Raw genomic sequence first — 13,018 nt, forward strand, 5'->3', positions numbered from 1 at the left:
CAGACACCCAGTAGAGTTTCATTTCTTTTGACACCTTCCTTCTGTACTGGATTCAAACATAAAAGAAGTCTGACAGGAATATAAGATGCCTCAAAGGCAAACCTTACCTATCTTTCAGGGAACAATAAGGAAAAACTTTTAAATAGAGGAGAAATTTTGATATCTTCATGCTTTTGAAAAGTATTCCTTCTGTTGAAAACTGCATGTAAAATACAGGAGTGAGCCTCTTTCAAAAAATAACTAATTGCCACTTCTTACAGTTTTGTCCCTTTTTACCATCTTTCATTATAGTCTTCAATATTACGTAGTTAAAAAATGCATCAATTGCTTAGCAAAATAATTCAAAATATTCTTGTATGTTGTGATCTTCAGGCATGTTCTTCCATAACATATACACATCCTACCAATCCCTAGATAATCTATGATGAAAATATTTAAAAACACCTAATTTGTTATTTGTTCACCTTCAAAGTCACCAGCTGGAATATTTAATGGTAATGAAAAATTCTAAATATTTTCTTCTAGTTTTGCACTCAGTTTTTATATTTTATGTGTCTCATTTTGCCTAAAAGTGAAAGTAGGTGTAGTCATAGAGCAGACCAGATCTCCTAAATAATAGGCCTCTCTGACTTTGGATCTTTAGATAGCATTTCATTAATCCTGCCCTTCCTCCTTTGAGCCATTGCTGTAGATTGATGGAGGATAGATATTTGCATTGTGAACACTTTTCAAGCAAAACCCTCCTTTTTAGCAATGACCTGGGGCTAGGGTGCACCAAAAGAACACTCACCCTACAAACTCCCTGCAGAGGCACAGCAGGCTGAGCACAGATGATAGACAGAGGTCCCAAATTCCCTGAGCAGTGGGCTCACCTCAGCTTAATCCTTGCTAGTAACAGTAGCCTTCAAACCCCTGTTCCCCTATTGGACTGCTGATATTCTTGCTCCCATTTTGTTTCTGACCTCAGTGCAGATTAGTTCTTCAGAGAAGGGCAAGGCTATACTTCTGGATTTCTTACCATTATTATAATCATTAATTTGTATTATTATTGTATGACCATAGTCAGAGCTACAACATTACATTGTCCAGTTACCTATATTGAATACTTCCTTGTAGGCATCTAGTATATAAAGTAACTAGACCCAGTCCTCTTCTGTCCTGTTTTGCATCCTCAGCCTGCTTATGGTAAAAACTAGTCTTAACAGTATTCCCTTTTACTCTTTTTGCAGCAAAAGCAGAATTTAAAAAACTAATTGTGGGAAGTGTAGATACTATAAATCAATTTTATTAGTGAGAACTCCAGCTGTTTTCTCTTTGTAGGTTTCTGCATCTATGTCATTTTCTTTGAATACTGATGTTTTGAACCACACCTCCTCCCTTCTTAGCAGAGTGGACACTTGTTGTACTTTACTTATTAATATTTTAGAATATGTTTTCAATGTTTTGGATATTCACAGCAATTCCATCCATCTCTAGCTGACTCATTATTTCATATATCCCAGTTTCAACCTTCTTGCTCAGCATACACATCAGAGAAGCCGATTCTGAAGTAACACCTTTCAAAAACACCATCAATATCATCTTGATGAGCAGTTCTCTTCAGGTTTATCTGCAGTTCATAGTGAATGGGGAAAACTCCTGTTCTGGTCCCTTCATTCATGCTTTCACTCTCCCTTACATTCTTGGATAGAGTCTTGTATAGATGGTTTGCCAGTTCTAAGGGTATTCGATATTTTGGTCGTTGCACTGTTGTTGCTGGCACCTACTTTTTAATTTCTCATTGGTGATCCCTGTCTTCTGACCTCTTAAGCAACTATTTCATTTGTAGTAAATCATACATAGCATGCTCAAAGTGTTTAATACCCTTTGCCATTTAGAGGGTCAGAAATTCCTGCATTACTTTTCACAGCACAGCAATTGTCCTGTAGACACTGTAGATTATTTTTCACTTTCATTCCACTACTACTTCTAAGCATAAGGAGCTGTTCTTTTCTTTTCTTTTTCCTCTTAATGTAGCTCTAAAGGATCTTACATTTTACTTTTAATGTTTTCTTCAATGTATAGCTCTGTTCCTCCAATTTCCCTGTTCTTCTGCAGAAAACCTCTCTCCACACCCTCTCTGACAGACAACTTCAACATTTGTAAAAGGTCACTGCACTCAGTCTTCAAGGTGTGAATGTTTCTGCAGGAATTGAATATTTCTCAGTCATTTTTGAGCTGTAGGACAGTACTGTCATTCTAAATGTTCAGAGAGAAAGCTGAGGCCTAGGGAGATGAGGCAACTTCTCTAAGGTCAGAAGGACATTCTGTGACACAAAACTGCAGTCAGTGCCTTACCACTGGGCTATGCCTTCTCTTTTCACAAAATTTCTTTTATGCAAAAGGTTTTGATACAAAACCTGGCTGGATTTCAGCCAGCTTTTTGAAGGTCATTCTGTATTGTCTGCAGTTCTGTCTACTTTGCAGTCCACTACTTCTGCATTTTCTCGCACAACCTACAGAATATTTTCTTTCTGAGGTTATTATTTTTACTAAAACCTGGATATTCACCAGCTTTGTTTATCATACGAGATCTACATCCCAGAACTACACCTAGAATAGCTTCTGATCTTGCTTTCTGTACAAAATGAGGGAGAAGACAGTCCTATGCACTCCCCTACAGGAACAAGCACCCTTCCTTAGCAATTCTAATGCTGCTGTGTCACTCAATGTCAGTACACTTGAAATCCCCCATGAACAGTGTTTTAGCCCTTTTTCACTACCTTTTCTTATCTGCCTTGCTTCCTGATGTGCTTTTTTATTCTGCCCTCAAGGTTTACAGCAGTTTGCTGTGATTTTACTTTATCCATTTTTATTTTTTACTCAAATCCAAATGGACTTGGCTAAGGAAGTCAACGGGTGAGTGTAATTCTAGGTTCAGACATTTATTCTGTCCTTTGATCATATCATCATCTAGCAGCATCTCTTATTAAATCTAACTTTCTGGGATATATTAAAATAGCATTTACCCAGGTCTTTCTCTCTCACATGACACAGTTCTGCTGCTTTATCATTAATATAACATGGCTAGACATAGAATACAACTTTTTTCCTTAGCAATTTCTATCTGCTAAACATTTTTCTTGGATCCATTTATAATACCTTCAGGCTTCTTGTATTTTATATGTGCATGCACAGATATCCATCCATTTAAAAGTCAGTTGCTTCTACCACACACTCTTTCATAAAAACCTTGGGGCTAGTAATAATGCTTTCTGAAATAACTCAATTTATCAATCTATCTACTGCTCCCTCAGTGAATTCAATTGTGGTACCCTGCTACTCACTTGTCTAGGTAATATAGCTATGTTCTGCACATATAGAACAATATGCTTAATAAGCCCAAAGATAAAACTGGGGAAATTATTTGAAAACCTGAAGGCTAGTGTCAAAACAACAGACTCATATTTTGCAACACCAATGGCAAATTTTAGTTTATTGATTATTAGTTTATTTTATTCTAGTTTATTTTATTTTCTTCTATTTTATTTTATTTTTTCTTAGGTATTTAAACTGGGTAGCAATACATATTCTTAAATTACTGTTGATGAAAAATGATTAACTATTTTGGCTGCTAGGTTATAAAAGCAATCGAAGAAGGCTATCGTTTGCCAGCACCCATGGATTGCCCAGCAGGATTGCACCAGCTGATGCTGGATTGTTGGCAGAAGGAACGCGGTGAAAGGCCAAAGTTTGAGCAGATAGTTGGCATTCTGGACAAAATGATTAGAAATCCAAACAGCTTGAAAACTCCCCTGGGAACCTGTAGCAGGTAAGAAAAACTTTAGTGTGTGTTCTTATGATGGTGCACATGGCTGGGCTCTGGATGTTCTGCTTGGTGGCTGGTTCCAGTTCACACTTATTTCATCTGTCTTTCGGTTTTTCGTCCTTTCTGTTCCCTGTTTTTCTCTTTCCTCATTTGCCCTTCTTTTTTACCATGCTAAACAAAGCTGAAAAAGGACTTTCTTAGTAAAAAAAACCAAAACAACAACTGAAATAAAGTATATATCGCGGAACTAACACATTTCTCAGTAAACTACTGCCTGCTCATCACTCTTTCCCCACCCTCACCACTAGTCTATGTTTTCCTTGTTTCTTAAAATCATAAAGTCTGGAGGGCAGGGATCATTGCGTACTGTATGTTTATATGATGCATCCCTTGCCCTAGGAACTGCTACAGTAGAAATAGTAATTAACAATACTCATGCTTGGCCAACGTACCTTGACATGCTACACCCTAGATTTTTATCTTTCATTTTCTGGCTTTAACTCCTTTCAGTGATTGCATCTCATTGTATTTCATGATGTAGTTTTTAATGGCTTCTTCATAAATTTCAGGCGAATTATTTAATCATGGTAATCTTTTGATCTGCTAGCTAGACCGCTGTATTAGGGAATCAACTGGCCTGTGTTCTGCTCCTTATTCTTCTACTGACTGATTTGCTGTGTGACCTTAAGACTTTGTGTCTCTGCTCTTCCCTTGTCTTTGTTTTGTCCCATCCAATTGAAAAATGGGAGTAGTTACTACTATATTTTCTAAGATGCATAAAAGAATAGCATCTTTATTTTATTCAGCAACATAGAGACATAGTTTCTGTCATGCTAGGTAATAAGGTCGATTTTCTATTGGTAAAGGTAGTTCATTAGGTTTATTTTGCTCACTCTGACCTTCCTTCTTTTATGTGAATAAGCTTAGGAAGTACATATCGTGAGCTGCAGAGCAGTCAAGAGCTATTCACAGAATAATCTAAACTGTGTATAAAGGCCTATTACTTTCTACGCTCTACATTTTTAATACCCAAAACTTATTTGACTCTCACCTTGCTAAATACTCCCTGATGTTTTACTCTCTTTGGAAACAACTTACTTTCCTTTTTCCTTCTCCATAGACCAATTAGCCCTCTTCTGGACCAGAACACTCCCGATTTTACCACTTTCTGCTCCGTAGGCGAATGGTTACAAGCTATTAAGATGGAAAGATATAAGGATAATTTCACAGCAGCAGGCTACAACTCTCTTGAATCAGTTGCCAGGATGACTATTGAGTAAGTTAGTACTGGGCATGTTTAACTTGCATTTAGGGAATTTCTAGGTATAACAATACACAATGTTCAACTCCAAAACTTTACCCTGAGTACTAACATTGTACTTGGGGGTCAAATCAGCCATTTTAGCAGCTGATGGTGTTGTATTGGAGCATCTCATGAAAGGGTAAATACCCTGCTACCTCTGCGTGGGATCACTTTTTTCCCTGCCTTTCAGACCAATTGAAATAACACAAAGGGACTAGAATTTGAGGGAGAATGTGGCCCCTTCCAAAGTATGTATGTATAGGAAAATAACCACTTTGCCTCCACCACCTAATTGGTACCTTTTTCCCAATGTGCTCCAGGAAGATGTGGAATTTTCTTCTAATTGGCTGTGAGCAATCTGTGTCCTGCAAGACAGGACTTTGCATCAGGATAAGTCTGTGGAAGCAAAAAAAAATTCTGAAGGCAAGCATGGCCTGTATCAGTACTGTCATCTTAAAACAGGTCTTCTTGGCACCCTGCAAACAACTTCCTTGTCCTGGTGGTTGCCAAAAACATGTAATTCCTCTTAGAGAGCAGTGGGTTTCTAAAAAAGTTTCTAACCCAATATTCTCAAGGTTTCAACCCTATTCTTATCTGCCTGGTGTCACTAGGGGTCTCAGCCTATAGCTTGGGAACTGTCTTCAGAGTCCACAAGCTTTTAGCATTAGTAGAGGCGGAGTTGAAACAGCTGCTCCTCATTCATTTGCATGATGGGAATGTGTCAATACACAAAGGCATCTAGACTTCTTTAGGAAGCAGACTATGATCCCCAAAATCTTGTATTTATACATTGTCCCGAAAACCACCCGAAGTATTTTACAAGAGAAGTGTCCTTGTCTTTGGGTGTCCTTAAAAGACACACCATTAGATTATCAGATAAGATTATGTGAAACATACTGACCTCCTTCTCAGATGTGGAGACCCACACAGTGTAATTGCATGACACCTGTCATGTAATTGCACTCGTTGCTGAGAGATTGAACAGTGCCTCTATGAACTTCCCAGTACTGAGCTGAAGATGTGGCGTAGCTTCCGTGTCAGAGCCCTGTAGTCCAAACCACTGCGTAGCTTTGACTCACAGTTGAATACCATACGATAGCAGTCTAAGTTGAAAAATTAACAATGTACGCATTTATCTTCCCCAGGGATGTGATGAGTTTAGGGATCACGTTGGTTGGTCATCAAAAGAAAATCATGAGCAGCATTCAGACTATGAGAGCACAAATGCTACATTTACACGGCACTGGCATCCAAGTGTGATAGACATTTCTCCCTTATGAGGGAGGTGACAGACTGAGAGAACAGCACTGGCCTTCAGTATATATGAAGTGCTGCTAGAAGACACTTGATTTCCTGGGTCCTTCCTGCAGTGAATAGAAGAGCTACAAGAAGCACCTACAGACTTGAACTCCTAAGTGCCACCAGAATTTATGAAAAGGGAATTAGGATCCACCAGTGGTGGCAAGGAAAACAGCAGTGACAATAAACAAAGTACTACCTGAATAAACATACAAACACCTTGAGCTCTCTAACCTCCTTTTTATCTAATAGACTTTTTAAATGTACATAAAAATTTAAAAAAGAATATATTTGTCAGATAAAAATCATGATATTATTGTTGAATTCAACAAAATATTTTCCTTAAATCTGTGATTTCTGAATCTTTTTTTAATCATTTGTGTTTATTCTTCATAAAGACTTTCTTTTAGTATGATGTTTATATCTTTGGACCTTTTTAGTGCTAATTCAATGACACATTACTACACTGGGTACCTCTGAATTTGAGTTCCTAGAGATTTAAGAAGCATGACCAAGCAATGTATATCTATCCGAACTTTGGTATCCCTTTGTGCCATTTCCTTTTGTTAAATCAACACCGTATTGACATGGCTAGCTAATTGGCAGGGAGTCAGGAAAATGCAAATTGCCAAGAGCTCTGATATTTTTTAAAGAATTTTTTAAGGTTATACATATGCTATCTTTTAAAAGAAAATAAAAGAGAAAAAAAAAGTAAGAAAAAGAAAAGCAATAATGATCCCTAAGTAGTTCTAGGCACTTTTAGCAAATTGTTTGCAAGATGATTTTAATGGACTAGAGTTAAACTGAAATATATTCTAAGATGTAGATCTACAACTGTAAACCTGCTGAGACACAGCATTGAATGGACAAGTGATTGTAGGAATGTCTCAGAGTGTGGGTGCAGTTCTCCAGTGTTACCTAAACCATTTAATCTGAGCACATCACATTTTGTTTCAGTACTCTGCATTAGCAAATCTAAGAGAAATAGCTGGTGTGTATTTTCTATGAGTTTAAGCCGTATGCAGTCCAGCTGTCAGAATAAGGACATAGCTTTTATATGAGAACTGTAGAGCATGAGACAAGGGGCAGTTCAGAATTTTCAATTTTTTTACAAGCTTTTGCTGCTCGGAACGAACATGCATGTGCGTGGTCACACAGACGCAACAGTCATGCATCAGGAACGGAGATGCAAAGGTAGTTGCTCAATGGAATATCTTTTTACACCATTTACTTATATAACAATTTTGTTTGATTAAAATATTTAATTACCATAAGCAATAATGAACAGAGTCTTTACAGATATTGCAAGAATGTACATGAACCAGAGAGTAATGCTTTAAAAAAAAAATCTGAAAATTGTGAACTTCCCCGGCGTTGAAATGCTGTACTTCCAAAGAGAATTGGGCTGCTTCTATTGATTTTGATAGAGAAAGATCCCAGGGATCAGTCATAAATTGGTCTGGTTTGATAATGTGGGCATCCACACAAAAAAAATAAAAAACAAAAGAAAAACCTTGTAAATGTTCCTTTGTAAAACTTGTAAATTTTATTTATACTGTCTTGTTTTGTACACACATTTATGTGTCGTGAGCTCTGAATACATTGAAAATGCACTATATTTTTCTATTTTACTTGCAGAGCATCACAAACAAACATGTATATTCAGTGCTACATAATGTGTTTTCCCACATTTAGGACCAAAGATAGTTATCAAAAACTTAAATGCATCCTTTTCCCCCCCTCCTTTTTTCTCCCCCTTTTTAGATCACTGTACAGTGTTATATTTGTCATTTTATTTATTTGTTTCACTAGAAAAATCAGTTTGGTTATACTAATTTCTTGTCCCACCCACCTTTGTTGAAAAAATCTGTAAAAAGCTTTTAACTAGCATAATCCCGATACATAGACACTTCCATTTGTAATCTTTGTAATAGACTGTAAATATATTTTTGGAACTATAATGCAATGTGCATAAGGGTTATTTTTCAGTGTCCATATATGATTGTTTATACAATTCACAGCACTTTACAGTCATGCTGAGAAGCCTAATTTATTGCCTGGATTTGGGCAGAGTAAGAAAAAATGGTGACTATTCTTATTTCATATTAGATTGTCATTCAGTCGTAACAGAGTTATTTTCACGTATGCAGCTCAAGCTGGTTTTTTAACTATTAAAATTAATTTTCTAAAAAATCTGTAGGAGTAAGATGCAGAGTAGACTGCATGCCCAATATTGGAATAAGTGCACGCAAGCACTTGGCCAAGGCACTTCAAGTAGCCATTAGAACACAATTAAAAAATACACAGTTAATAAACATCCATTTTGTGTTATAACAAATGCTAAGTGCCTCACTACTGGGGTGAGCATCTGTGGGCAGCTGGGCAGGGTGTTTGACAGACTTGTTGCTGCTTTAGGCACCCAGCTAGGAATTTAGGAGTCTTTAAGATCAGACATCTGCTTCCTTACTAATCTCGGCTACTGTTTCTAAGGGCTTGGTCATCAAAGGTGCAGTGCAGCAATGCTGGTATTGCTGAGAACTTACAAACCCTAAATGCAAAAGAATTGAGGCCAGGCTTCATCTTTAGGACTTCTTTGATATTCTGAAGCACAGAGGCCTTGAAGCATGTGTGGTGATTTGGGCTCACGCATGTACAAGTGAGGGCCCTAATGGTATTTCTTCCTTAATTTTCCTGGTTTGATTTAAGCCATCTTCTTTGAATAGTAAATATATTTTAGCATTCATCTATATACCTTGACTGCCTTAATGTTGCCACAGATTTTTACACATTTGAAAGTGGTAGAGTAGACCCAGAAAGCACAATCGCGATCAACCGCAATCAATCAGATAACTTATCTACATGTTCAGATCATTACTGCAATTTACAGCACATGCATGTAAATGGATTTGTAACTGGTAGAGCAGCGAAATATTGACATTGGTTGCAGTTCCCGAGGTTTCAGAAAACACAGTCCAGGGTAAGAAAAAAAGTGCCATAGAAAGTTGATTTTCATAGGAGGAACTGAAGAATAAGTTGGGTCACAAGGAGAATGAAAGGCTAAATGATGAAAAAAAGAAAAAGAAAAATTCAGGTCTGACTTTATTTCAAAGAATTTGGACATTGTGCATTGCTAATGAGAGATTATCAGGCTGTCAATGAGACTCATATTTCTTGACTTTATTCATCTGCAAGCATCTAGAAGAGAGATGCCTAAAAAGAGCAGGATGAATCTCCCTCTGGGAATGCTTATCTCTATTAGATGTAGAGGGAAGCCAGATGATTAGCTTAAATTAGGCGTCTAATATCTATACAGCTAAAGTTAGGTGAAGTGATTCCTACCCTGTCTGTCCTTGGCTGCTACAATTTTCCTTGTAAGCCGAGTGTCATAGAGAGGCAGCTCCTCCACCACTAGTATATCCCAGAATGTATTTAAACTGGGCTTTATTACAGAGAGAGAGGTGATTTTTTATTTATATTATTATTCTTCAGAGACTTGTAACAGGCCATCTAAATGCTTTTTGTATGTGGATATCAATTCTTGAAAATTTTTGTGATTGTTCTGAGGAAGACCCACCTAGTAAATTACAGTTATTTAATATTTTAAATAATCAGAAATATTTGCTGGCATACTGCTTTAGTCCAGAGGTTATGTGATCAGATATGATAGTTGCTGTTTGCAAAACCATGTTTATCTAATGCCTTGCCATGTAAAATCTCCAGGAGGCAAAGATGCTTAAATGTATCTCAAATTGAATGTTGCCCTTAATATCTCAATAATTGAGCTCTGTCTGTATTATTTTCAATTTTAAATGAGGTTTTTTATATTTGTTTAAGCTTGAATTATCTGGGAGCCACAGAGGGAGTTTGAAAAAGTGATTTTAAATTAAATTTGCTTTTTTCCACTACTAGTAATATACGATGAATAGTTTCCACTGTTTTGAATGTTACAAATCTATTGCTTTAATGTGGGGGATGAACGGGGTTTATTTTTGTTTTGTTGTTGGTATTTTTTTACATTTATTGGTTAGTAGTTGAAATAAAAAAATAATAATTTGTCCTTAACTTTCTAAGTAATTCATACCTAGCAATTTTGAAAATTATTTAAATTCCATGACGTTTGGGTTACTGCTGGGAGGGTGACCACGTCACTACAGCCATAATGCCAGGTGATACAGAAACACCCTGCCACAAGGGTAGGTTCAGCCAACATTCTGTTGCCTAGTAATGATATGAAGCAATTCACTGTCTGTGTGAAAGAAGTGAAGGGAACTCAGCCAAAAAAATGGTCATTTCACCTTCTAAAATGATGTTTGTGACATGTTAGAGCTGAAACATCCTTAATTAATTGCTTCCCTGCATGTGGTTTAAAATTGATGTGCTCATGATATGCATTTGGTCTTTGGTGAATTTTTTTTGTTGGTTGGGCTGTTTCTCTTATTTGTTTTATTTTAAATGAGTGACATTTGAGGGTCTCATGGAAGAGAACAGATCCTGTACAGAATGACAAGTGCTGGTTTAGAAAAGTGTAAAACAAATTCTTGCCCATGAGCCATTCTGGCAGCAGGTGCTGCAGGGGTATTCAGAGAGTTGGTTCTATGATTTGCTGAGCAACTATCACAACAGATTTTCTCCATTTTCAAGACCTGTTAGGATTGTACGTCTGATCAATTAACTGATATATGGAAACAGGTGAATTTATCCCCACTGACTTGAAATGGACCTACATTTGGTAGATTTGAGATTTCTGAGACTACTCAAAAGCCTTAGTCTAAAACAAATTTCTAGTAAAACAAGAAATCCTGGGCTGCAGACTATATTTCTTCTTGTATTCCCTTAAGGGTTTCAAATGTAGCCAACAATTACTTTTAAACAGAGATCATTACTGTTTGCATAGAGTAGCCCTTTGTTTACTAGGAAATAGGCAGTTCTGCAATTAAAGTTCCTGCAAAAATGGATTGGGGAGGGAATACAATGGTTTAGGAGAAAAAATAAAAAGAAAAACCTCATCTAACAAATGGACTGTGAAACCCAAAATATAACAGGGCTCCCCATTTTTGTAACACAGGAATTTGAAAAATATAAAGGATTAAACCACAGGCATAAAAACTGCAATATCCTGATGAAAGAGTTGTGACAGAATGCAAGCTGATTTTGTGAGAGTTTTTCCTCTGGATTTGGGTTTTGTTTTTTTATTTTTTTTCTTTTTTTTGAGACTTTTAAATTGCAATAATTGATTCATGCATTTAGAGCCAAATCTGTTGGGACAGGCCAAGGGATAAAATTTGTGTCTACAATATCCATGAAATTCTCAGAGCACTTTGAGGGTGGGCAAGGGTTAGGCAGTTTGAAAGTGAAAGGAGTGATATGTACACCCTGTAGCTTACAACCAACAAGATTATGAAAGGTTAGAAATAATGGATGAAAACCCTCACTTTGGTACATGGTGAGAAGTCAGAAGATGGGAAGGGAGTGGAAAGAGAGCTATGAAGTTGTTCACAGTGTCTAAGTTGTAGGGATCCACAAGACATTTCTGTCAGGGGAGTTAAGGAGTGTGAAGATGTTTTAAGTAAAGAGACACTGTTAATATAATATACCTAATAATGCAGTGTGGAGTGGTTTCAGTACTCTGATTTTTCCTCAGGCCAGATTGGAATTTGTCAAAGAGACTAAATTGAGACAGATGGGAAAGCAACTGGTAATACACAACTCATTCAAGCAGACTTGAAATCGAGACATGAAAGGAGAATTATACAATAAAAGCCTGAAAATAAGACATGAACTGTGATGGTATTTACTTTCAGATGATTTTAGAGTAGCTCTCTTTAAGTCTTGTATAATGATAGCAGATTTTAGCACTTATACCATACAAATTGGGTGAAATTAATGTCTAATTAAAGTGACCAAAAAAGAGCCACAAGTTAAAAAATAACTGATATCTTGATAGACTATGAAAAGATGTGATACAGCCAGGCGAAACTTGTGTAGCCAGCCAAATGAATCTTGGACAAAACAAGACATAATGCCTGGTGCCAGAAGAGCTAAATCAGGAATAGAAAATCTATTCATCCATAGACCAAGGCTTCTGAATTTAATTGCATCAAATAACCAGTTGTAGAGCTGTGCTGCTAATAATAATTAATAATAAAAACCTACAACTTAGAGGTGCTCTGATGAATCATAACATGGCTTACACCGAAAAACACACACAAGGCTTTGAGCCATAGCTATGCTCAAAGACTTATGTGTGCTACTGGTGTTAGAGTTCCATGACTCTGAGTATGTCAAGTCATTTATAGACTGGAGACATTATAGTCCCAAACCCATAAGTAAAGCCTTCCTTTTTTGTGCCAAAACAAAACAGAAGGAATGATGAGAGTCTGTAGGATTGAACAAGTGCAGTAGAAATTATCTTGTGATTATATTGCCCAGAGATGTAGAGTCTCTCTCACTGGAGATATTCAAGAACCATCTGGATGCAATCATGTTCTGTGTGCTCTAGGGTGACCCTACTTGAGCAGTGATGTTGGACCAGACGACCCAGCGTGGTCCCTTCCAACCTGACCCATGCTGTGATTCTGTGATTGCTTCCTTACAATTATGAAGAAACC

General features: G+C 37.0%; 1 protein-coding gene across 5 annotated transcripts in view; it reads left to right on the top strand.

Moving 5' to 3' along the window:
- Positions 1-13,018, top strand: part of EPHA7 (EPH receptor A7) — a 166,162-nt gene that overhangs the window by 143,859 nt on the left and 9,285 nt on the right. For 2 of the 5 annotated variants that reach the window (XM_039727457.1, XM_039727468.1), the window contains exons 15-17: positions 3,618-3,811; positions 4,929-5,084; positions 6,257-8,371. In XM_039727457.1, coding sequence (XP_039583391.1) covers positions 3,618-3,811; positions 4,929-5,084; positions 6,257-6,371 — 465 coding nt within the window. In that variant the 3' untranslated portion in view covers positions 6,372-8,371. Of the gene's footprint in view, positions 1-3,617; positions 3,812-4,928; positions 5,085-6,256; positions 8,372-13,018 lie in introns of those variants that run through there. The other 3 variants (XM_039727442.1, XM_039727448.1, XM_039727479.1) reach the window with 2 other exon arrangements.

This window comes from Passer montanus, unplaced genomic scaffold (assembly GCF_014805655.1).
Source record: "Passer montanus isolate IOZ18808 unplaced genomic scaffold, ASM1480565v1 scaffold11, whole genome shotgun sequence".
Taxonomy (NCBI): Eukaryota; Metazoa; Chordata; class Aves; order Passeriformes; family Passeridae; genus Passer; species Passer montanus.